This window comes from Balaenoptera ricei, chromosome 7, assembly GCF_028023285.1.
Source record: "Balaenoptera ricei isolate mBalRic1 chromosome 7, mBalRic1.hap2, whole genome shotgun sequence".
Taxonomy (NCBI): Eukaryota; Metazoa; Chordata; class Mammalia; order Artiodactyla; family Balaenopteridae; genus Balaenoptera; species Balaenoptera ricei.
The window spans coordinates 63,065,867-63,093,634 of NC_082645.1; the positions used below are offsets into that span (position 1 = coordinate 63,065,867).

The 27,768-nt window shown below is 37.1% G+C and overlaps 1 protein-coding gene across 3 annotated transcripts in view; it reads right to left on the reverse strand.

Moving 5' to 3' along the window:
• Positions 1 to 27,768, reverse strand: part of CHN1 (chimerin 1) — a 202,800-nt gene that overhangs the window by 136,462 nt on the left and 38,570 nt on the right. For 2 of the 3 annotated variants that reach the window (XM_059928131.1, XM_059928133.1), the window contains exons 3-4: positions 12,758 to 12,796; positions 7,189 to 7,244 (exon numbers count right to left, since the gene is read on the reverse strand). In XM_059928131.1, coding sequence (XP_059784114.1) covers positions 7,189 to 7,244; positions 12,758 to 12,796 — 95 coding nt within the window. Of the gene's footprint in view, positions 1 to 7,188; positions 7,245 to 12,757; positions 12,797 to 27,768 lie in introns of those variants that run through there. The other variant, XM_059928132.1, reaches the window with a different exon arrangement.

The following is a 27,768-nucleotide window of genomic DNA, read 5'->3' on the forward strand; positions in this document are numbered from 1 at the left end:
CATATACGACAAACCCACAGCAAACATCATTCTCAATGGTGAAAAACTGAAAGCATTTCCTCTAAGATCAGGAACAAGACAAGGATGTCCACTCTCACCACTATTATTCAATATAGTTTTGGAAGTCCTAGCCACAGCAATCAGAGAAGAAAAAGAAATAAAAGGAATACAAATTGGAAAAGAAGAAGTAAAACTGTCACTGTTTGCAGATGACATACTATACATAGAGAATCCTAAAGATGCCACCAGAAAACTACTAGAGATAATCAATGAATTTGGTAAAGTTGCAGGATACAAAATTAATGCACAGGAATCTCTTGCGTTCCTATACACTAAAGATGAAAATTCTGAAAGAGAAATTATGGAAACACTCCCATTTACCATTGCAACAAACAGAATAAAATACCTAGGAATAAACCTACCTAGGGAGACAAAAGACCTGTATGCAGAAAACTATAAGACACTGATGAAAGAAATTAAAGATGATACCAACAGATGGAGAGATATACCATGTTCTTGGATTGGAAGAATCAATACTGTGAAAATGACTATACTACGCAAAACAATCTACAGATTCAATGCAATCCCTATCAAATTAACAATGGCATTTTTTACGGAACTAGAACAAAAAATCTTAAAATTTGTATGGAGACACAAAAGACCCCGAATAGCCAAAGCAGTCTTGAGGGAAAAAACCGGAGCTGGAGGAATCAGACTCCCTGACTTCAGACTCTACTACAAAGCTACAGTAATCAAGACAATATGGTATGGGCACAAAAACAGAAACATACATCAATGGAACAAGATAGAAAGCTCAGAGATAAACCCATGCACCTATGGTCAACTAATCTATGACAAAGGAGGCAAGGATATACAATGGAGAAAAGACAGTCTCTTCAATAAGCGGTGCTGGGAAAACTGGACAGCTACATGTAAAAGAATGAAATTAGAACACTCCCTAACACCATACACAAAAATAAACTCAAAATGGATTCGAGACCTAAATGTAAGACCAGACACTATAAAACTCTTAGAGGAAAACATAGCAAGAACACTCTTTGACATAAATCACAGCAAGATCTGTTTTGATCCACCTCCTAGAGTAATGGAAATAAAAACAAAAATAAACAAATGGGACCTAATGAAACTTCAAAGCTTTTGCACAGCACAAGAAACCGTAAACAAGACGAAAAGACAACCCTCAGAATGGGAGAAAATATTTGCAAAAGAATCAATGGACAAAGGATTAATCTCCAAAATATATAAACAGCTCATGCAGCTCAATATTAAAAAAACAAACAACCCAATCCAAAAATGGGCAGAAGACCTAAATAGACATTTCTCCAAAGAAGACATACAGATGGCCAAGAAGCACATGAAAAGCTGCTCAACATCACTAATTATTAGAGAAATGCAAATCAAAACTACAGTGAGGTATCACCTCACACCACTTAGAATGGGCATCATCAGAAAATCTACAAACAACAAATGCTAAAGAGGGTGTGGAGAAAAGGGAACCCTCTTGCACTGTTGGTGGGAATGTAAATTGATACAGCCACTATGGAGAACAGTATGGAGGTTCCTTGAAAAACTAAAAATAGAATTACCATATGATCCAGCAATCCCACTACTGGGCATATACCCAGAGAAAACCATAATTCAAAAAGACACACGCACCCCAATGTTCACTGCAGCACTATTTACAATAGCCAGGTCATGGAAGCAACCTAAATGCCCACTGACAGATGAATGGACAAAGAAGATGTGGTACATATATACAATGGAATATTACTCAGCCATAAAAAGGAATGAAACTGGATCATTTGTTGAGACATGGATAGATCTAGAGACTGTCATACATAGTGAAGTAAGTCAGAAAGAGAAAAACAAATATCGTATATTAACGCATATATGTGGAACCTAGAAAAATGGTACAGATGAACCGGTTTGCAGGGTAGAAATTGAGACACAGATGTAGAGAACAAACGTGTGGACACCAAAGGGGGAAAGCGGCAGGGGGTAGGGGTGGTGGTGGGATGAATTGGGCAATTGGGATTGACATGTATACACTGATGTGTATAAAATTGATGACTAATAAGAACCTGCTGTATAAAAAAAATTAATGTCCCTTCTTGATAAAATGTTTAAAATTTAAAAATGTAAATAAAAAATAAAAATAAAATTAGTAACATGAAACACTTTATAATTACTGAGGAGAGACTGCCTACAAAAGCCTTTAGATTCAGAAAAATCTTTGATTTAAGAGCATCTTGAAGTGAACACAGAGAACTTTTAATACAGAAACAAGATAAGGCAGAGATTAATGATGTAGTTTCATGATAGATTATCTTTCTGTAATACTAATCACAGAATTGCTTTAAAGCACTGCAACAGTTATGGATCTCCCCAAATGCTTGGCAGGATGCCTTTGTACACTCATTTACTAAAGGTGGCTTTTGGACCTTAAAGCATCCTTCAGAAATATTAATTTCTAGTTATTTTAGATAACTCTCTTAGAAGATTCTGCTGTCTTTCACCAGGATTCTTATCAAATCAAATAAAATGTAAACTTAGCTTTATCTAAGAGGCCAGGAACAGAACAGAATTAAATGAACTGGCACTAGAAGAGGGGAAAGGAAACAGGAAAGGACCCAGTTTCAGACAAGTGATTATGGTTCAGGTCTTTGCCAACTCTCTCACTAACGTATTTGGTTGTGATTGGTATGTCTATTCTGGAAAACAATGCTTATGAGTAACTCATTTTGTAGCTTGAGAAGAGAAATTTAGGTGCAGCGTCAAGTTTCTGAAGGTTGAAGTTTAAGCTTCCTAAGGTTGTTATGTGGGGAAGGATTTGATTGATTCTGCAAAAGTCCAAGGACAAAACTAGAATTGAAACTAGAAGGTTCAGAGAGAGAGGATTTAGTACAGCTGAAGAACAAACCTTCTTTCAGCTAGAGTTCTTGGACGACAGAACGGCTGCAACGAAGTCATTAATTCCCCTGGAAGGCACAAAGCTATCTCAGAGATACGGTATAGAGGTTGGACTGGATGGTCTCTTAAAACATCCTATGATTCCACTGAAACAGGACCTTTGACAAACTATTGGTATTCAAGCTTCTAAGCTTGTCCTATACAAATCATAGCCCTCAATACATGATAGTTGACAATTTTGATAGTTCTCTGAAACAGAGAAAATGGTGGATCATCATAGTGAACTAAGACATGATTACGAAATGTAATGGAAAAACACGAGTCCATTTCTACTAATCATCTCTCTTTATGCCCATGAATAAAGAGCTCATCTTAGTTCAAAGATGAATATTTGAGAGGATGAGTAAAGTGAAGTCATCAGAACCTGTACGGGTGGAAAATGACAAGCATTTCTAGCAGACAAGGATGAATGAAGAAGAAAAACTTCAATTTGCTAATAAGCAGATAAAGTAACTACCTAAAGCAAAATCAGCAATGTAGAAGCTTAGTTGAACAATCTCTCCTCAGAAACTCCTTGGAACTTTCTTTTTAACTCTCTCAGGAATAACTCAAAAGTCAAATTTATTTGTCAAAACATCTTCAAGATGTTATTTTTTGCAATATCATAACTAAAGACTTGCAGTGCTAAACATATACTAGTCTCAGCAGCAGTGGGCAACACAGTAGAATCTTCAAAGATGAGTCAAGGGCCAAATAGAGTCTGGTCTCTGTGCTGCCTCAGTACCTAGCTGGTGATGACTCACCTGTGGGAGGGCTGAGTCTACTCCAGGTCTCCCTCCAGGAGATTACTCCATACCAGGGCATGCATGAAGTATCCTCTTTTTTCAAAGATTTTAAAGAAAAGTGTGCTGACTTAACAGCTCTGTAGGTCAGAATCATTTGTGGGCTTCCTATACATACAGATTTCTGAGCTCCGTTACCAAAGATCATACTTCAAAAGGTCTGAGATGGGGCCTGAACACATGTACTTTTTTTAAAGGATCTAGACATGATTCTGATGCCCTTCCAGGATTGAGAAGGAGTGGTTAAGGAGGTAGGTGCAGGGGTAAAAAAAAAAAAAAAGGTTATCTCGGGACTTCCCTGGTGGCGCAGTGGTTAAGAATCTGCCTGCCAATGCAGGGGACATGGGTTCGAGTCCTGGTCCGGGATGATCCCACATGCCTCGGAGCAACTAAGCCCATGCGCCACAACTACTGAGCCTGTGCTCTAGAGCCCACGAGCCACAACTACTGAGCCCGCGTGCCACAACTACTGAGCCCTCGTGCTGCAACTACTGAAGCCTGCGTGCCTAGAGCTCGTGCTCTGCAACAAGAGAAGCCACCACGATGAGAAGCCCACACACCGCAATGAAGAGTAGCCTCTCGCTCACCGCAACTAGAGAAAGCCTGTACGCAGCAACGAAGACCCAATGCAGCCAAAAATAAATAAATAAAAGGTAATCTCATGAAATCCTTGCCTAATTTTGTAAATTCATTCCCTTGTGACTAACTATGTGCTTTCAGAGTTATTCAATGTTTTTTTAAACCAGATGTCACAATAACAAAATCCATTTCAACATTTTTTTAAACAATGAAGACGCAATTATTTTCAACAGTATATCATAGGAAAGTTACCACGACTTTATATTACCTAATATATAGTCCACATTCAAATTTCCCCAACTGTACCCAGAATGTGTAGCTTTAAAAAAAAAAAAAAAAAAAAAAAAAAAAATATATATATATATATATATATATAAAACCAGGACTCTATCGAGGTACATGCATTGCATTTGGTTGGCATGCCTCTTTAGTCTCCTTTACTTTAGAATGGCCCCACGACTGTTATTTCTTTTATGAAAATGAAATTATTTAAAAGCCCAGAACAGTTGTCTTATAGAATGTACACATTCTGGATTGGTCTGACTTATACTTCATAACAGATTTAAGTTAAACATTTTAGGCAGAAATACTACATAAATGATGTTGTGTATGTCTCATTGCATCATTTAGGAGACACGTGTCAGTCTGTCCCATTGCAGGTAATGCTAAATTTGATCACCTAACTAAAGGTGTAACTGTTAGACCTCTCTGCTATAAAGACGTATTTTTCTCTTTGCAATTCATAAATAATCAAGACCATGTGATTATTCTGTTTACCTACAACCTTTTATTCAGTGTTTTAATGTGCAGTGATGATACTTGCCTGACTCAATTATCAGTGCAAATCATTATCATTCTTTCTACATTTTTAGGCACTAGTGCTGGAAAGACCAATTTTCTCCCCTTCCTTCTCCCTCTTTGTATTGGGATAGGTTTTTTTGTAAGTATCATTATAGACTTACACATTCTTTTTTCATTCAATGTATTGTAATTCATTACTATCATTATTCTTTTTGATGTCAAATTGTCCCAAATTTTGCTTTTGGGAACTCTTCAAGTGGGCTCCTATGTGTTTCTGACACATCCTCATCCATTTTTGAGCCCTTCTTGCTTTCTGACATAAGATGTTCCTGGACCTCTCTGCCCCATATTCTACAATCAGGAATTTCTCTAAGGAGCACTGGCTCCTTTTAGTAGGAAACAGTATTTGGAAACTAAAGTTTGGGCACTGGGTTTATTCATTCTTACTGGGGCATCACTGCTTCTAAGCCCTTTCCATAAACTGAGATGGAAAATACATTTTTAAAAATCTATGATGTCATACGTATTTATTAATACCTCCAATTCAAATTCAATACCACAGTGTGCCTCTCAATTTCCCCCATTCCATATTAATATCTCCTAAAAACCTTGGTTCCCTAAAATCCAATATAATTACTTATTTGCTCTATCCTACAATACAACAAAATAACTGCAGAATTTCTAAACAAGTACCACTAACAACAACAAATCTAATAACTATAGTTAAAAGATCTTTTTGTAGGTTATGGATCTTAGAATATTTCCCTCTATGTTTGTATAGCCACAATAACATGTTTTAAAACTACTTAAATTAATTTTGGGTGATTATGTTATGAATTTGTTAGGTTCATTTGTTTCTATTTGTATTCAATTTTAGGGTTTTTAAAATCATTTTTATTTAATTTGGTTATTTGAATATGTGAAACACTTGCATAGTTCAAAAGTCAAAACTATATAAAAACACACCCTCAGAGGAATCTCACTTCCATCCTTATCCCCTCTACATTGCTCCTCACCCACTCCTTATGGAAAACTATTTCACTCGTATCTGGGTTAACTCTCCTGTGTTTCTCTTTTGCAAAAATAAGCTTTATTTTTCTCTTATTTTCCCTTCTTTATTACTAAAAAGGGACCATAATTACTATATATACATTTTGCATATGGAAATCATTCCATATCAGCTCGTAGAAATCTTCCTTATTCTTTTTAGTATTATAATTTATTCAGTCAGTCGCCTATGAGCATTTAGATTTTTTCCAATATTCTGCTATTACAAATAATCCTACAATGAAAAACTTTGAGCACATGCTATTCCATATTTGTACAGGCAATTCATCAGAGTAGATCTCTAGAATTTGGACTGGTAGGTCAAAGGGTAAATGCAGATGTTAGATATTACAAAACTCTCATAAAGTTGTAGCATTTCACATTCCCATCAGCAATATATGCGTGCCTATTTCCTCACAGGTTTACCAGCTAAGGAGTATATTCTATGTTTTTGAACTTTGGCCAATCTGAAAAGTGAAAGTTTTCACTGTGTATTTTAATTTGCATTTCTATTATTAGTGAAGTTGAACATCTTTTCATATACTGTCATGTCATATATGTCATATCTCTTTCGGTGAACTGTCCATGATTTTGCTTTTGACTTTTGCTTTTTAAAATCATGATTTAAATCTTTTTTTAATGGAAAAATTACTTCAATAATGCTACAATGATGCCTTCAAACTCTGTTTTAAAAAGTAAAGAATAAAACACTAAAAAATGGAAGAATGTATAAATTCACTGAAAAGAATACTAACATCACTTAAAACTATACTGTCTTATTCTATCCTGTGTTCCAAACAGTCCATTAAAAAGTGGTAGTTATTTCAAGTGAGAAGGATGTTAAGAAAAATGCATTCAAGTTACAGTTTTATGATGCTAAGTAGCATCAAAAGTGAATCCCAGAAATAACCATGTCACTGAGGAAGGTCAAAGTTTGGGAAACAAATGATTGAGAGACATTTCGTTGTAATGGTTTCATTACACCCACCTCATTAGTACAGGTAATTCTCCGAGGATGAGGGGCTTCTTGTTGCAGTTGATATACTGGGAAGTTAGAAAATAAAACATGTCAGTTTCCCTTATGTAGAACATCTGAATATATTAGGAATCAAAACCTGCCTGCTTTTTTATGTTCATAAGAAAACTCTGGTACGGTCCTATTTGTTATTAAATTAAATTTTGCTATGAAGCAAAGAAAGTAAACCAAACTAAATTTAGTGAAAGCCCAGGAGCAAACACAAATAAGAAAGTCATAATCCACAGAAGTGTTATAACAAATCAGTATTGGATATTTGGCTCTGTTCTCCATAATCTGGTCATTTATTTTCCCCAATTTGTGTGGATATATTACATAAAGCATGCCTCTGTTATAAACAAATACTAGTTGTATATTTTAAAAGTACATTATTAAGTGTCAAACTTGAAACTAAAATTAGGATTTATAGGCTAGATGTAACACATACACTGTTTTTCTCCCCTATTTATATTGTGAACATCTATCTTCAAAGATAATCTCCCCTAGAAACAAAATTTCTGAGCCAAAGTTACCACCACTTATTCAACTAGGGTAAATGCAGCAAAAGAGAGAATTCAGACACTTAACTAGCTTGCCAGAGGATAATTTTTAGGGTATCTGAAAATGGATTGGTGAAAATTATACCAATACCATGTCCTTCTAAGACTCACTTCAGGCTTCTTGACTTAAAATAAAGAAAAAATGAATAGAACGTGTAGTTATCAGAGAAAGTGTGTTTATGTAGGTCTAAGTTTATCTCTTGGAGAAAATCTGTTTTCTATTTCTACACATATAATCACATATAATTGAATTTAATACTGTATTTAAATACATAGACATTTGGTCAATATAACATCAAACTACCCAGCATCTAGGATTGTCAGACAATGCATGGATCACATTTCAACTGTCATTATATAGACTCTACCTCTGATCATATTCATTCATATAGAGTATAGGGACATATATAAACATATACAATTAGACTATGTATATGTATATATGTGTGTATACATACACTAAATATACTGAGAACATACACAGACACACATCACTGTTCTGTATTGCTATGTAAAGGCAACAGAGTATTGCAGTTGCAAATCTGAACTCCTGAACCAGACCACCTGGGGTCTGAACACTGGGGCTCTGCCTCTAACAATGCATACTGAGCCTCGGCTTTCATCATTTGAAAATGGGGATAATGATAGTTTCTACTTCATAGATTACTGAAAGTCTTAAATACTATATGTGAAAGACTTAAAATAGTCCCTGACACATGATAAACACTCAATAAAGATTAGCTATTATTATATGTAGGTGACTGGTACTAATACATAAAATTTTTTACAATAATATTTGGGCACTAGGATGCATCTACAGTTCATCACTAAAACATAACAACATGGTAATGCTATAATTTAAAAGGTGCTAAGAAGATACAGTTTTACTGTTTAAGAATCAAAAAATAAACAAAACACTTCTCATTTAATAACGTTTGAAATCTACTGAGAGAAATGTATTCCTTTGCCTTATACTCCTGGTTTCAAAAATCCCTAAGAGACGTAACATATTAAAATAGTTTTAGATACCCATATTTTACTGTGAGAGTTAGTTTTTCAAAAATACTACTGTGAATATATTTTTATGGATTAAAGAGATGATATGAAGGGAATAATTTTGAGATGGGGAAGGGAAGAAAGAAAGCACTGAAACTAAATTTGTCTGGCCCTGATAGTGAGAGCACATGTGTACCACCCAGAGATATTTGTAAATCTCCATCCTCCCAAGAGAACCAAATCATGATATGCAAAAAGGTCCATTCTTCAGCTCCATTCCTCCCTGTTGGTAACTATAACTCTAAGATGTGAAAATCCAGTTCACATTTCTGTTTCAACCAGCAAGTCTCAAAAGATCAACTGTTTCCCTTTGTGAAGCAAATGCTTTGGAAAGTAGGGTCACCTATAGAAACTGAATTACGAAAACTGAATGGTGGTCAAGAAGGACATTAAAAGTTACTACAGAAAGTAAAATGTTGATTTTGATTCAAAGCACAAATACTGTAGTATCTGGTTACCATCAATAATGCATTTACCTATTCAGCAAGCAAATATTAAGATAAGCCAGTATGAAAAAAAGAGTGAAATATCATCACGTGAGAATTTCACCCTTTGTTTTAATCAGAGTTTCAAAGAGTATAGTTCTATTTCATGGAGAGGAGTAATTTTTAGACAAATGCCTCCTTATTGGCTACCAATGGTTAGCCTATCTTTAAGACTCATTTTTAATAAAAATATATATAAAGGGAGGGCTTTTGGATATTGTATAACTGAATATAATATATGAATTCAGGGAATACCCATCAAAAGGATCATTAAAAAATCATACACTGTAATAAAGAGTAATTAATTCAGGCCCTTCTCAATTTAGAGTTTTTTGGTCATTTAAACCAGAACTCAGCTGAAAATTTAAATTGCACAATCATCAAATGATTCACCAAAAATTAATAGCTAACTTCAAGATGAGAAGACATATAATTAAAGTACTCAACATTTTTCAATCACCTTAGAAGTGTCAATGTTTCTGCACTTATTAATGAAATTCTCAGTATCTAGAGACAATACATTGTTAATCAAGTTCAGAGATCACAAGTTGGTATCTTGAGGTCAAAACTGGCTCACATGTGTTGTTTGGTTTGCTGTTTTCCAAATTTAAATTTGTTTTTAACATTTAAAAATTAAGAGATTTAACAGCAACAACAAAAGCAAAAGAGAATTCCAGCTTCTCTTGAAAACTTAGAAGATGTGACAACACTGGACTCACAGAGCGTTAGATACCCACAGTAAAGGGGAGCTAATCATGAGCTACTCCCTAAAAACAGGGCATCCCCTCTCTGCTTTCTCACAGTCCCCACCTGCCTCACTTGCCTCACTGATTACATCTTTGGCCCCTGGTTTAATTCAAGCAATACACACTGAAAAGCAACAAAACTGTACTTGTCTTAAAAGAGTTCTCAACTTAGAGTCTTGCTAATTCTATTTAATTATTGGTTTGAACTTGTAAGGTTTTAGAATTATGTTTTCACAAGCTCAACTAAACCAAAATCAGAAAGCACAAGAGAGGCATGGGTAAAATAAGTTTCTTATAGAATCACAGTGAAAATAAGTTTCTCATAGAATCACACTGTGAAAAGCTGTTCAGACCCCAACAAGCTAAAGACAGAAAAAAAAAATCCTTAACATGCTGCAACTTTTGACATGAAAATGTAACTGTCCCCTTTAGTTTTACAGATGTAGTACAGAAGAGAAGTGAACAATCAGAACATTCTGAATAGCTTTCATTCTGCTTGTATCTCCTTATGTGGACTGACATACCCGATTTTTTAAAAATCTCAATCCATTTAGAGGAGTATTTTAATTACAAAATTTTAAGTCACAATACAGAGAAGATGATGAATGCATTATGGTTTGTCAGTCCTAAAGACGATCAAACAGAATTTGTTAACTATCAACTCTGATCAAGGCATATATAGGAATTAAACAAAATGTCATGGCTCAATTATTGAGGGTACTGGGCAGGGCCTACTACTCCAGTAACTTAAACTTTCAGTCACTATTGATGAAATATGGGTGTCACAGGCTTGTCAGTTTAAAAATTTTTTCCTATTAAAATGCACAGACTCTGGGACAGATGAACTTCATTAATAAAGATGAATTTTATTAATAAATACCTTACTGGAGATTATTTACAGCTAGCTAGACATAAAACTATAAAACTGACTGAGTGGTAAAGGCAAAACAAACAAACAAAAAGAAAAAAGAATTCAACCTACATCCCAATTTTTTCTAGGATCAGAATTTTGACAAACACATTTAACAATCTAAATGATCATCACAACAATTACTTCAATGTGACAATGTAACTTTTACATGTTTTCTCATTAGTTAAAATTTGCACATATACAAATTCTTAGAAGACAACATCATGATTTCATAAGGAAATTTCACAAGACCAGTTTTAAATAGGGACCTTTCTGCTTGGCTTTAGCACAGTTTAATCATAAAATTTCCTTGAACTGGAAGGTTTTGCATTTGATGGTCAGAAAATAAAGTCTACTCTAATAATTTCCTCCCTGTTTCTACTGTTAAAATGATGGGGGGTGGCAGTGTTCTTCAGGCACTTAAGTCACTAAAAGAAATGATAAAACTCAGTATTATCACCAAAAAAAAAGAAATATGCCATTTTTAAGACAAATGGTAGCTACTATAAGACATAGGAAGATACAGAAAATACAAATTGCATATACCACGTTTAGTAATCAATATTCTTCAGGGGGAAAAATCACCACCATGATTCAATAACAGTCTGAGGTTTTATAAATGCTCTTACATTAAAATGTGCAAGGCACAAATCAGAGCAAAGAGAATAAAGATAAACTGAAAACCAGAAAATGCAGAGAAGAATTTTAAACAGGCTTCCCGCCAATGAGATTATGAGACAAAATCTTTGAGAGATAAAGAACATCAGTCATTTTTATACATTCTTTGAACTATACTCCCCAGAATCAAAACAGAAGCAGCAGGGGTGGGAGAAAACGCATCTATGGCAATATTTTTAGAGACTGTTCATATTTTGCTTACTATAATTAGCCCCCAGTGGCAACCTATTACAATAAACTATCTGTTGCTCTGGGAGCATAAAACCAAGTAAGAATCTGAATTGCTGCTCTTTCAGTCAGCAAATTTCAGCAACTTACAAATATCAAAATTCAGAATATCAACATTTACAAAGATGCTAATAATCTGTATTTTAAGTACAGGTTTTTTAGGTTGCTTATTTGACTCTATAGACAACAAACAGAAGTTTACAGTACTGGTTTCTGCAACAGTGCGTTCATGGATTTTTAAAAAACAACTCTGATTAAATTAACCCTATTTCCATTTTTAAAAATTCTGAAATAGCTTTTACTTGATGCAATAATATTCTCTAGGCAACAAGGAAGGGGAAATAAAGGACTAAGAACCTAGACTCTTCAGAAAAAAATTGTATTCTAATGCCAAGTTTAAAGAACAATATAGATTCAATGCCTCTCTTTTATATTTTGGAAGGCAATTCCTAAAAAAAGAAGACCACTTTTTACTCATTCTTTCTAGCAAGATAGCCTCCTGACTTATCATTATTTATTTATTCCTTTTTTAATATAAAAAACAGGATCTAAGAATATTAGATTCCTTGAATTCTTAGTTAGCTTCTCCTTGCATTAGTTTTACCAGCCACTGTCAACAAGTGGTCTCAAGTTCCATAATATGGAATTCCATGCGAGTTCAGAGGGATGACATGCATTCCTGACATGCAAACCATGACAGACTTTCTAGAAATGCTCCTATTTCCCCAGTTTCTTTTTCTGTGCTATTCACAAATTCTGTGGTGAATTAACTTTTCAATAACGGACACAAAATGGAATGACTCTTCATATCTAATGATCCTAATATTTTTATATTACTTATAAAGCACTATAACCCACCCAATTTATTTGTATACTTACAGTAAGATTTCCAAACGGGAGGTCTATATTCATCTGTATCTGAAAGAATAAACATCAAATTAACATTATTGAATACTTATATTTTAAATGAGATATTTTAATCATTAATTCATTTAATACATATTTGTTGAGGTCTATTTGTCCTAGGCATCGTGCTAGGCACTAAAGGGCATTCAAAGGTTTTTTAGTCTTGGTCCTCCCTTCCTTGGAGTACAATTTCACAAAGATGTTCGAAGAAAGTTACTGTATTTATTCAACTGCTTATCACATAAAAACGTCATGCTTGGGGCTTCCCTGGTGGCGCAGTGGTTGAGAATCCGCCTGCCAATGCAGGGGACACGGGTTCGAGCCCTGGTCTGGGAAGATCCCACATGCCACGGAGCGACTGGGCCCGTGAGCCACAACTACTGAGCCTGCGCGTCTGGAGCCTGTGCTCCGCAACAAGAGAGGCCGCGATAGTGAGAGGCCCGCGCACCACGATGAAGAGTGGCCCCCACTTGCCACAACTAGAGAAAGCCCTCACAGAAGCGAAGACCCAACACAGCCAAAAATAAATAAATTAATTAATTAATCTAAAAAAAAAGTACTTAAAAAAAAGATTAAAAAAAAAAGTCATGCTTAATTTTTACTGCTTTTACAGTCACTGAGGTAATATCAATAATGTCTTTGGGCTTAATTCTATGATCATTCCACTGAAAGATCCCTGAAATCATTGGAACTTTTCTATATTTCCCTCCATCACATTTGGGGGAGTCCAGTGAAACTGGTTTTACTAACATCAAGAGAGAAGAACAGCAAGGTACAGACCTTAGTCCTCATACATCCTGGACAATCAAAACCAGGAAATGAGCAACACTTCAATGGAGGACAGTGTATCTAGGGAGCCACAAAGAACATGAGGTGAACATGTGCTCTCCAGGTCCACCTCCCCTCACTCTGCTTGAATGTGAATTAGGAGACAGTGTGAAGAGGCAGTGGAGAGAGATGGAAATACACAAGCACACGAGGGAGACGGGGGAACTGGAGGAAGGAGAGGGGACAGCGTGGTCTGGCTTCCCATCTGTGAAGCACAGCTGAGCAATAATCTTGCCAGCACAAAGCCCTGCCTGCAAGGCCATGGAGCCAAACCAGCAGACACAGCATTTTGGTGTGGGGAGGTGTGGCCAGACACATCACCTGGCTCTGCTGGCATCCAACAGAAACCCACTGAGGAATCCGATCCTAAAAATCGTGGTCTCCAAGGAGGCAAGAAAATTCCTGGGAAGTTTACTGAGAAGGGTGATTTCTTGTATAGGTAGCTCACATTAAAATGGTCACAGACTCAAAACATTCAGGCCCCAACTCCCAACCTTTAAAATGCCACTTCATTTATGATGTGTTATCATAAACCACACAAATGCTTTGAGTCAGAGGGCTACAGTAAGACTACTGATGATGGGCAAAAGAACATAAAAGGGAAATTCTAAGTCATGTAGAAATTGCTTGGCACCCAGGAGAAGTTTTCATACATGTTTTCTCAAAAAATGAATAAAAGATTACATGAATAAATGAATGAAGTAATGCAGCAAATACAGTTGACTCTCATTATTCACAGTAGTTATATTCTACAACATCACCATAAACACTGAATTAACCAATACTGAACCACTGCACCTGGGGAAACACAAGTTAGGTTCCTGTGAGCCTCTGGTCACAACATTTTCATCAACCAATCAATACCTAACTTTGTTTTCTGTGTATTTTTGTTTAAACACACCTTATTTAGTATATATTGTTGATTCATAAACATTGAACTCACAGCCAACTGCACTATAACTCATGCCTCAATGAAACTTATCTGACACATGTATTTTCTCTGTAAGATAACATCACTGTCTTCTTGCACTTAGAAGCACCAGACAGGATTTTGACACTATGCTTAGGGGCCATTTTAAAAAGTAAAAACACCAATAAAAAGCCACAAAAATGCAAAAAATGTGGCACTTAAGAGGCTATGAAAAGAACACTTGTTAACAGTATAAGAGCTAAAACAAAGGCAGAGTTGCCTTGCTCAACCTCAGCCGGGAATATTCAGGTCATGCGACTCTATTTGCCACTCTATAAATGTTGGCAAATGACTATGAAAGTGTCACAGGTATTTATTTTAAAAGGGTTACAAATAAATACTAGCAAGTAAGCAAATCTGCAAACACAGAATCAAGAATAATGAGGACTGTCTGTATATGAATGAGCAATTATTTAGGAAAACTACCAACTCAGGTAAACTCACCTAGGAATGATATAACATTAGGATGAAATACGACCTCAGCACAGTGACATATAGGTATATACATATTTACTTTGCTAGGGGGTGGGGGTGGGGTGTGTGTATGCTTGGAGGGTTAATTATACTGACATTTGTCTTAATAAGTAAATTGAATTAACTGAATTATATATTTTTAATACGAGGAAAAATTTGCCTCTAAGCATTCAAGTCATTTAATGATTTCATTGATGCCATATGGATGCTGTTATATTGCCATTCAATCCTAGGACAGTTCCCGGTTTAACAGGAGAGTGGACGTTCACTCTCCTGGCACTCACCCGTATTCATGTGTGTGTCTCAGCCTCCTTGCCAGCGTCCAAACAGCATAAGCTGCAGTGACCAGGCACCTCCTGACCCACCACGCGGAAGATGGTGCACGCGGCCAGGAAGAGGAAGGGCACTCAACAAGGCTGAGACCCAGTGTAGTAAAGAATTTAACCTTGCGCCCCAGAAGAGGTCTGACTTTTGCCTTCAGCTCCTAGGAGGTAATTTTATTTGTCTGGGAGCCTTGGGCTAGCCAGAGAGTACCAATGTGACTTAGGGTGGGGTTTTGGGTCACACAGTGTCAGTCAAGCTGGAGACTGAGATCAACCATGTGGGCCATCAATCATAAAGCCCTCATTAAAAACTCTGAACTCAGGGTTGGGAGAGCTTCCTTGGTTGGAAATTCTCCATGTGTATCATCACGCATCAATGCTGGAAGAGTATGCATCCTGACCCCACAGAGGATAAGAGAAGCTCTGCATTTTGTACTTCTCCTGGACCCTGTCTTATGTGCTTTTCCCTTTGGCTGATTTTAATCTGTATCCTTCCCTGTAATAAATCATGACTCACAGTATAACAGTGTTTAGTGAGTTCTGTGAGTCCTTCTAGAGAATCATCGAACCCAAGAGTGATTTGAGGGAACCCTTTCCAACTTGCAATTGGTGTCAAAAGTGAAAGAAGTGTTTAGGACTGTGCCCTCTCACTTTGCAGTTGGCCCTAACTCCTTGCAAACTCTGTGCAAAGCCTGTACCTATGAGCAGGAGGCCCTGGAGATTGCTTTCACTTTGGAGATGGTAAGAGAGTAAGAGGCTAATAATCAAAGTTCTTTCTCTGGGGGATTGTTTATCTAGTCCTAGATAGGGCTTTCTTAGGGGAACATCAACCTTTACTTGCTGTGTGACTTTAGGAAATATACTACCTCTCTTTTCTTTATCTATAAAATAGAGTAACAATATCATCTAAAATGGGAATAGTAACAACACAGGTTTGTTGTGAGGATTATATTAGGTATCATACATTAAGCACCTTGCACTCAGGAGACCTTTAGTAAATGAGTACCCTCTCCTGCCTTCACCAAAAGCGAATTTAAAAACACAATGAGGGACTTCCCTGGTGGTGCAGTGGTTAAAAATCTGCCTGCCAATGCAGGGGACATGGGTTCGAGCCCTAGTCTGGGAAGATCCCACATGCTGCGGAACAACTAAGCCTGTGCGCCACAACTACTGAGCCCGCGTGTCACAACTACTGAAGCCCACGCGCCTAGAGCCCGTGCTCCACAACAAGAGAAGCCACCACAATGAGAAGCCTGTGCACCGCAATGAAGAGTAGCCCCTGCTCGCCACAACTAGAGAAAGCCCACGCGCAGCAACAAAGACCCAACACAGCAAGCAAGCAAGCAAGCAAGCAAGCAAGCAAGAAAGAAGGAAAGAAAGAAATGGCATTATTTGAGATGCTACAGATCACAATTCTGTGGCCAAATAAAATGAGTATCTGGCAAATAACCAAGAAATATTGGGATTTAAGTTTGTGTTTCCTTTAATATTAAAACAATTCTAATTATTAGTGACATTTAACAACACAGTTTGGGTTTTAAAAGTCTTTTCCTAGCAATCTATTTTTTTCTGGTGGAAGTGTAAACTGGTGCAACCTCTCTACAGAACAACTGGCAATACATACCATAAGCCTTAAAAGTGTGTAACAGGCATCTGTTAAGGCAGAGATTAAATGAGATGCTCTTTGAAAGGGAATGTTTAAAAATTATGACAGTCTCTCTCATGTTTAGGGGTGGAGACCCTAGGTCACCTTGGTATGGGCCATTTTGTTGAACAAGTTAGGCAAAGGGTAGGCACCACCATCCTCAGGACTCAGGGAAAAGGGGCTCACTGGGAGGGGGAAGTTGCATGCTTAGAAAAACATACCTTACACTCTTGATGTGCAAAATTAATTGCTAGAGTTGCTGAGACCAATTTTCCAGTACCCTAAATCCTTCTGGAAGGGAAGAAACATTAGCCCAATCTTTGATTCCTCGGATTCAAATTTAAGGAGTTCTGTCAGAGAAAAAACTTATAGCCTAAACCAAGTTCCACTGGCAAGAACAAGCAGAAACACTCCTGAAAGAAAATGACTTTGAAGATGGATTAATTGAAACTGGTGATCCAGGGTCACAAAGAGGGCTTATGGGTTTATTAGGAAGGACAGATTTTGGCCCAGCACGAGGCAGAGGCCAGAAGTATCTCTGACCTCAGCCCCCCTGGCACATGGAATCATTGAGTATAAGAGTGTGAACTAATGAACTGCAATCTTAACCTCCAATTGGGGTCACTACTTTAACCTGGGCCAGGTCTGACCAAAACGGGTATCCTAGTAGCACTCAGACAAGCAACTATCGACAAAGGGCTGGTCTTCAACACAGACAGAAAGTGATAAAGAGAAGAAGGATAAACAGTGTACAATTATACTTACTGCACTTTTCTTCTGGGTAGTTGTAAGAGAATGGGACCACTCTGGGACTGAGTAAGCCTCCTGAAGTTCAGACTTGGAGGAGGAGACTGCCTAAAGAGGAAGGTACTAAATTTCCTGCCAACTGGGGCAGTGATTAAGAGGAGAAAGTATGGGAGCATATTTGGCTCCTGCATTTATGTAACAGGTCTTCAGTTCCTTCTGCATACTTTTGACCCAGCAGCTCTATTTCTAGGAATTTATTGTAAAATAATTAAGGATATTAGAAAAACATTAATATAGAAGAATACCACTGAAATATTTCTTTTTAAACTAAAAAACTGGATTCAACCTAAATGCCTAACAATTAGAAACTGATAGAATCAATGATGACAGATTCTAGTTTGAAGACACCTTGACTACATCAAGATTTCACCTTTTAATCTGTTAGAAAGTCTGACAGATATTTTAAATATTTTTAATCTTTTAAAACAGTGTCTCTCAAACTTTTTGGTTTCAAAAACATGGATTCTAAAGAGCTTTTAATATCTACTGATATTAACCATATTAGAAGTTAAAACAGAAATTTTAATAGTATATATTTGTTAATTTATTAAAAATAATAAACCAATTATATCTTAACATTTTTATGAAAAAATAACTTTAGTTTTCAAGACAAAACATTTGTTTTAAATTTTGCACATCTCTTTAATGTCCGGTATAAGTGAAGACAGCTGGATTCTCCTATCTGCTTCTGCATTCAATCTGTTGTGATATCACATGCCATGTACAGTCTGGAAGATCCAACTAGCCATTTGTGAGAGAATGAGAGTGAAAAAGGGAAATAATGTCTTATTACTATTACTTAAAATAGTTTTGACTTTGTGAAAACTCTGAAAAAACTTGGAGACTTCCGGGAGTCCCTAGAACATGCTGTGAGAACAACTGTTTCAAACCATGATTTCCTTGGCACATTTAGGGTATGGGGTAAGGTGGGATAAGATACATTTCATCTAATAGAAGAAACACAAAAGTTAACTAAGACAGGAAAAGAGAGGAAATCATGAATTCCTTTAGCAGAACGAAGTCCTTTCAGCTCGTTCAAAGGAAGTTAGCAAGAGCCTTCAGCTAGAGGTCTCAAGGACTCCCATCACTTCTTTTTGATTCTGTCAGAAAATCCACCCAAGCCAAGCATATCAACATGGCAGACTTCCATATCTAGAGCATGACTGAGAATGACAGCCTGACAACCTATAACTCAGTGACAGCTAATTTTAAAACCAACTTAAAAAATTCAGGGACAGCTGCTTAAAATAATCTTAGCATGGTATAGATGAGTGCTTAAATTAAGTACATACCCACAAAATCCATTTTCTCCATTGCCTTTACGTGTCAGTAATACTTTTCATTCACTACACAAAAGAATTTTATATAAATATCAAAATTACACTGCCATACAGAAACGTTAAAACAATCAGAAAGTTCCATTCATTCAATAAATATGTATTAAACACCTTCTATGGGTAAGAATGTCAGTTACAAGGTGGGTCCAGATGTAGTTTATGCCTTTAAGGGCGGTAAGAAAAATAAGATGGATATGATTACTTACTAACAAGGTAATATAATAAGAGTAATACATAAGAGTATAAGAGTAATATGTAATACTCTTCTACATAATGAGAGTTTCATAAACCATCATCTTGTCAAAATGCTTGACAAGAATAGGTCCCCAATAAGTATTTGCTAAGCTGATGAAAGAATGGAAGGGAAGAAGGAATCACTTTTGGCCAGAGTGTCAAGAAAGGCAAACCAGAGGTGATATCATCTGACAGTGGCTCTGAAGGATGGATGATTTTTAAAGTACAGGGGCCAAGGGAAGAAGACTGGAAATAAAAGAGAGAACAACATTCTAAACAGAGGGAACACAGTGAATAGGACAGAGGAACAAGAAAGTTCAGAAAGTGTTTGAGGAACAGTAAAAATGCAGAGTGGTTGAAATAGAAGACATGTTGAGGAAAGCTTAAGATTCGGGCCCTGGAGGGAACCTGGGCTGTGTTGTCCAGGAGGCATCCATAAGTAATGCACCATGTATTTTCCTCTGCTTTGTGTATTAAATACTCAGATGTCTGAGAGGAATACTATGTTAGGCCCAGGTCAATTGTCATGAGTCAGAGAAAACAAGCGAAGCAGCAGGAAGGCCAAAGGTAAGAGAAAAAAATCGATGGAGCAAAGACTCGGAGGAGGAGAAAGTAATGGACTCAAAAATCACAGGTGGTGGACAAGGCCTGGGAAGGTGGAGACATGGCTCTACGTCTAATCAACTGGGGAGGTAAAAAGGCGGGTTCTGTTTGAGACATTCTCTTCTGTGACTCTAAGTAAAAATCTAAACAAATAATTCAGGAAAACAAAAGAAAAAATGAGATTGTTAAACTATATGGAAAATAAATAAAGGCCAAGTTGATTAGCACGTATAGTATGATCTCATTTTTTTTAAACAAAAGAAAAAATATAAATGTGTATGTGAATGTGTACATGGGGAGGGGCACAGGGACAAGGAGAGAGAATATGAAAGATTCAGAATGACATATGCTAATTTAAGTAACAGTAGTGATCTCTAGGTCAGCCCTCCTCACCCAGGCTCCTCACCTGAACCACAGAGCACATAAAATGTTTTGAGCGGTATTTTCTCAGATCTCCCATGTACGGTAGATAACCAGAGTCTTTCTAGAAGCAGGAGAGAAGTTAACTTATTACATACAGTGGATGTGCTGGGCCACTGGGACATCATTCTCTCCCCAGAACCAGGAGAAAGCATTCTCTTGATGGTGATTTTTACTTTTCTTATATATCTGTGTATTTTTAAAAATTATATAATATATATATTCATTTGTGCTAAGGAGGGAAAAAAAACTACTAAAAACAAACAGTATATAAACGAACCAATCAAAAGATCGGCAGAAGACCTAAATAGACATTTTTCCAAAGAAGACATACAGATGGCCAACAGACACATGAAAAGATGCTCAACATCACTAATTATTAGATAAATGCAAATCAAAACTACAATGAGATACCACCTCACACGGATCAGAATGGCCATCGTTAAAAAGCCTACAAATAGGGGCTTCCCTGGTGGCGCAGTGGTTGAGAGTCTGCCTGCCAATGCAGGGGACATGGGTTCGAGCCCTGGTCTGGGAAGATCCCACATGCCGCGGAGCAAATGGGCCCGTGAGCCACAATTACTGAGCCTGCGCGTCTGGAGCCTGTGCTCCGCAACAAGAGGGGCCACGATAGTGAGAGGCCCGCGCACCGCGATGAAGAGTGGCCCCCGCTTGCCACAACTAGAGAAAGTCCTCGCACGGAAACAAAGACCCAAAACAGCCATAAATAAATAAATAAATAAAATTTAAAAAAAAAAAAAAAAGCCTACAAATAACAAACGCAGGAGAGGGTGTGGAGAAAAGGGAACCCTCCTACACTGTTGGTGGGACTGTAAATTGGTGCAGCCACTATGGAAAACACTATGGAGGTCCCTTAAAAAACTAAAAATAATGTTACCATATGATCCAGCAATCCCACTCCTGGGCATATATCTGGAAAAGACGAAAACTCTAATTCAAAAAGATATAAGCACCCCAATGTTCACAGTAGCACTATTTACAACAGCCAAGACATGGAAGCAACCTAAGTGTCCATCAACTTTATCCATGAATGGATAAAGAAGATGTGGTACACACACACACACACACACACACACACACACACACACTGGAATCTTACTCAGCCATAAAAAAGAATGAACTATTGCCATTTGCAGCAACATGGATGGACCTAGAGATTATCAGATTAAGTGAAGTAAATCAGACAGAGAAAGACAAATATATGATATCACTTGTATGTGGAATCTTTAAAAATGATACAAATGAACTTATTTGCAAAACAGAAACAGACTTACAGACATAGAAAATAAACTAACTTTTACCAAAGGAGAAAGGGGGGGGGGGCGGATAAATTAGGAGTTTGGGATTAACAGATACACACTACTATATATAAAACAGATAAACCACAAGGACCTACTGTATAGCACAGGGAACTATACTCAATATCTTGTAATAACCTATAATGGAAAAGAATCTAAAAGAGAATGTGTGTGTGTGTATAATTGAATCACTTTGCTGTACACCTGAAACTAACACAATATTGTAAATCACCTATACTTAAATTTTTTTAAAAGTATAAGTTAACTATTTATAAGAAGAGAAAAACATGGAAACTGATTCAGATAGAGAAAAGCACCATTTAACAAACTCCACAGGAAATTATAATTATTTTGAATGGGCTCTTGAAATAAATACCTTACCAGAGAAATAATATCCCCAGTCTGAGAGGCTTAGAAATCAACTACAAGCTTTGTGGCAAACATATAAATAACACCACCTCTTCTAAAGTCCTCGAATTCCCCCTGAGAACCTCTGTGGAGGTCTTCATTTACCTCTTCTCCCTGTTCTAAATGAATTTGCTGAAAGGAAAAGAGAACATCTTCTTAATTAAATGTTTTTCACTACTGGTTAACTGTAAGAATTATGACCCAAGAATATCATCCAAAAATCTACAAACAATAAATGCTGAAGAGGGTGTGGAGAAAAGGGAACCCTCTTGCACTGTTGGTGGGAATGTAAATTGATACAGCCACTATGGAGAACAGTATGGAGGTTCCTTAAAAAACTAAAAATAGAACTACCATACAACCCAGCAATCCCACTACTGGGCACATACCCTGAGAAAACCATAATTCAAAAAGAGTCATGCACCACAATGTTCATTGCAGCTCTGTTTACAATAGCCAGGACATGGAAGCAACCTAAGTGTCCATCGACAGATGAATGGATAAAGAAGATGTGGCACATATATACAATGGAATATTACTCAGCCATAAAAAGAAACGAAATTGAGTTATTTGTAGTGAGGTGGATGGGCCTAGAGTCTGTCATACAGAGTGAAGTAAGTCAGAGAGAGAAAAACAAATACCATATGCTAACACATATATATGGAATCTAAAAAAAAATGGTTCTGAAGAACCTAGGGGCAGGACAGGAATAAAGACACAGACGTAGAGAATGGACTTGAGGACACAGGGAGGGGGAAGGGTAATCTGGGACGAAGTGAGAGAGTGGCACGGACATATAAACACTACCAAATGTAAAATAGATAGCTAGTGGGAAGCAGCCACATAGCACAGGATCAGCTCGGTGCTTTGTGACCACCTAGAGGGGTGGGATAGGGAGGGAGACGCAAGAGGGAAGAGATATGGGGATATATGTATATGTATAGCTGATTCACTTTGTTATACAGCAGAAACTAACACACCATTGTAAAGCAATTATACTCCAATAAAGATGTTTAAAAAGAAAAGAATTATGAGCCAAGAAAATCTTACTTTTACATATTTTATCATGTTTATGAAAATGATTTCAATTTCTTCTTGCTTTTTTTTAAACTCAAAGATAAAGATTTTAAGCATGATTTAGTGTTAAACTTGTTTTTGCCTATAATTTTCCCTTCTGCTACTTTTTTCTGTAAATACTAATATCTTTAGGACATTCATTTTTCCTTTGATTATTAAAAACTTCAAGACATTTATCTGTACCTTTAGGCAATGACTTTAAAAATCTTAGCAAAATATATCTAGGATATTATCTTAGATATGATAGATTATAATGTATAATATTAGGGCTATTTGGGAGGTACTCAAAGCATTCACTTATTGATTCACAAGGTTAAACCTGCTCATAAATACCCTAATGTTCTGAATTTTTAGATTAACTTAAAACATTGTATGATTGAGTAAATGTTTATGCTTTCTCCAATTAGATCCTATTTAGGTCCAGTCTAGCTATGGATGTCATTGAAAACAACTGACCTCTGAAAACAGAAAAAATTTTATTTCATTCTTTCTATTATACAGTATTGTGTATCATTATATAGTTATGTCTTATGAATTCTTTGATTAGGATACTATTCCACTGATGAAGTTTAAACCTGCTTAACTTTTTATTTTAAAAAATAAATAGGGCTTCCCTAGTGGCACAGTGGTTAAGAATCTGCCTGCCAATGCAGGGGACACGGGTTCAAGCCCTGGTCCGGGAAGATTCCACATGGCGCGGAGCAACTAAGCCCATGCGCCACAACTACTGAGCCTGCACTCTAGAGCCCGCGAGCCACAACTACTGAGCCCGTGTGCCACAACTACTGAAGCCCGCGTGCCTAGAGCCCGTGCTCCACAACAAGAGAAGCCACCACAGTGAGAAGCCCGCACACCACAATGATGAGTAGCCCCTGCTCGCCGCAACTAGAGAAAGCCCACACGCAGCAACGAAGACCCAACACAACCAAAAATAAATAAATAAATAAATTTATATTAAAAAATAATAAAAATAAATAAATAGTTCATTCTGGAACAGACTAGAATGTTAAATTTAAGCTGTTTATTGTTTTAGGTTCAAAACAAAAAGGCTTTTATAACTTTTTAACAATATGATGAATTTTCTCAAAAAGGACTATGTTGCATTTTAAATGAGGTTTAGACTAACGACATACACTCAAAAACTATGTGATTAATGTTTTAAAGCATGGTTCAGATTGTCTTTGGTTTGAAAATTAACAATTTAGAATTCTGTAAAAAATTGATGTTTATTGATAAGAAAAAGCCATTTTTCCCTTGAAATGAAGACTCAACTTTCAACCTACTGGCAAGAGATTCCCTGCCCTGCTTTAATCAGAAAATACAAGGCATTAATGATTAATCCCCACCTGTTGTGTACCAAATTTTGGCATACCAAAATAATGAGATGCTTGTGACCATAAAACTCTATTTTACTATAAAGTGATCTTCTAAAAGAACAAGGGCATAAAATTCACAATAAAAACCAAACAATTACTACAGTTAATATTTGTAAGAGTCATAAAGAAAACAACCCAACTTCTCACTCTAAAACAAACACATTTCTTGGAAAACAAAAATTCACAGTAAAAATTAAAAGGCTCATAATAACATTCACAACTCTAAACTAAGGAGAAACCAAGTAAAAGAGAGCTTTGCTAGGTTTCTAGGTAACTCATATCTGTAAACTTCTTTCTTAGAAGATGCTTCAAAACACAGTGAATAAGCATTTTAACTAAGATAATTAATATTCACTCTGCAAAGTCATGGCCAAATCAGGTCAGTTAAGTTCAACCTTAGAAGAAACAAAGTCACTTAAAACTGCTCCAAGTTGAAAAGTGATGTGTCATGATACAATTCTGACAGAAATAAACTATTTTTAAAACCAAAGATAATTGTTTTTAATTCTTCAGAGAATAATGACCCAGAACTGTTAATACATGGGAAAAAGAACTTCTGAGACTGTGCAACTAGAGTGCTCACATGTAACTTCATCAAAGATCTCCAAAAACAAATATTCTGCAAGTGCAGTGCTCAACTCTTCACCATGGACCCACAGCATAGGCCAACAAAGCCTCCTCAATTAAATGCGAGCCAAGCTTGGAAATCTCTTCTTTCGAAAACTCAAGCTTGGCCTTTAATTAAAGATCTAAGCAATGGTTCCTCTAACCAACTTGGCAGACCCAGCAAACAGACTACACAAACAAAGCCTTCTGCTTACTCAAATCCTTTCACAATACAGTACTCTTGGAACAAAAAGCTATACACAGGAACTGGGTCATTCAGCTCAATTCAAAGGTAAGGGCTGTCATTTTCCAACCTACTATTTCTCCTCTAGACAAGTCATATCTCTCTGAAGTTTTCTCTTTAAAAGGTTTGGTCATTTCTGATCATGTTTATCCTAACATGTTGGCATTTTTTTAAAAAAATAAATTTTATTTATTTATTTTTGGCTGCGTTGGGTCTTCGTTGCTGCGTGTGGGCTTTCTCTAGTTGCGGTGAGCGGGGGCTACTCTTTGTTGTGGTGCGCGGGCTTCTCTTGCTGCAGAGCACAGGCTCTAGGCATGCGGGCTTCAGTAGCTGTGGCTCGCGGGCTCTAGAGCGCAGGCTCAGTAGTTGTGGTGCACGGGCTTTGTTGCTCCCCAGCATGTGGGATCTTCCTGGATCAGGGCTCGGACCCGTGTCCCCTGCACTGGCAGGCGGATTCTTAACCACTGCGCCACCAGGAAAGCCCAACATGTTGGCATATTAACAGAAAGTCCTCACGCCCACTTAACACAAGGTTTCTAACAGAAAACTTCAAGAAGAGATTTAGCTCCTATAAAGCCTCTCAACATTCCCAAATGGCTCCCATTTGGATTCTGTTTAACTAAGTAAAAAAATTCAGCTTTACTAACATGATAGTTCCTAAAACCCTCTACCACAAAAAAAAGAGAATACACAAAACTCAAAGAATACAATAAAGTATATACCCTTCTACTTGATTTCTCTGCATCTCACATATCTAAAATTAAACTGCAATAAATTAAGAAATCCTTGTAATTCTACATCCTTAAAAGAGTATACAATGTGGTATATACATTTTACCACACACAAAAAAAGAATACACCTGGGGAACACTTTTTCCAAATCCAACAACTCCAGAGCATTTGAAATTACAGATATTAAAAATGTAACCATGAAAACTATTCAAAGCAATTTTACTTTTTATAAATACAAGTTCTAGAAAATAATCAACTAAAACTACACTTTTAGTGGGGATCTTCTTAGTCAGTTATTTAAGAACTGTAACTCAGTTGTCTCAAATGCCCTCACCTCCTTCAGTATCCTCCTTGTTCTTTTCTTTTCTTTTTTTTAAACTTTGGGTTTATTTATTTATTTATGGCTGTGTTGGGTCTTCGTTTCTGTGCGAGGGCTTCCTCTAGCTGCGGCAAGCAGGGGCCACTCTTCATCGTGGTGCGCGGGCCTCTCACTATCGCGGCCTCTCTTGTTGCGGAGCACAGGCTCCAGACGCGCAGGCTCAGTAATTGTGGCTCACGGGCCTAGCCGCTCCGCGGCATGTGGAATCTTCCCAGACCAGGGCTCGAACCCGTGTCCCCTGCATCGGCAGGCAGATTCTCAACCACTGAGCCACCAGGGAAGCCCCTTGTTCTTTTCTTAAGGGGAAAGTTGCAAACAATGTTTTTTCTCCTTGTTATTCATCCTTTGGGACAAATTATTCTTAATCCATACATTTCCCATTGCTACATAGTTTTATAGCAATGTCTCGCTTGGATCCTTGCCCTTGGAAAAGGAATCTCAGGCGTCAGAGTATGCAGTAGAATGTGTTTATTAGAATGTGCATTATTTTTTGACGCAGATTCATAGAATAATTAGGATTCCCCCATGCCAACAAGCAACCTTTCAAAGTCTTGCCTTACATCAGCGTTTTCAAGCTTTATCAAGAGGACAGCTATTCAGAAAATAGGATATACTAACCCTTAAATTTAACTCTATGGGGAAAAGAGGGATAATGTTCCTATCACTAATACTTTGACATCACAGATAAGTGAGACAGGAAAAGGTCACAACATTCCTCATCTTATCATGATAATTTCCAAATGTGCTTCTTTTGAACTGGACTTCTCTGGGAAAACCAATCAGAGTCTGTCTCTGTCTCTGTCTCTGTCTCTCTCTCTCTCACACACACACACACACACACACACACAAGTAGATTCTGAAGAACACAAAAAAGTTTGCTTTAGATTACAAGATGTAGAGCCAAATGTGGAATAAGGCAGCTCACAGCTGTAGGAAGAAAACAGAGTCAGATATGGAAGTAATATTGTGTAAACCACAAATGAGCAGAGTTGGGATAATTCTAAGCACATGCTAACTGTCCCAAGGTATAATAAAGCGCTCAGCATGTTTTAATTAACTGTGCTTTGACTGCACACATGACGGTATGGACTGCCAAGATGCAAAAACTCTTTGGAAATGAGAACCTGTGTTCCAAATTGATAGGTTACCTATGTTTCTTTCTCTGAGAGCAGAACCCAGGGCATGAAAGATCTGGGGCTGTGG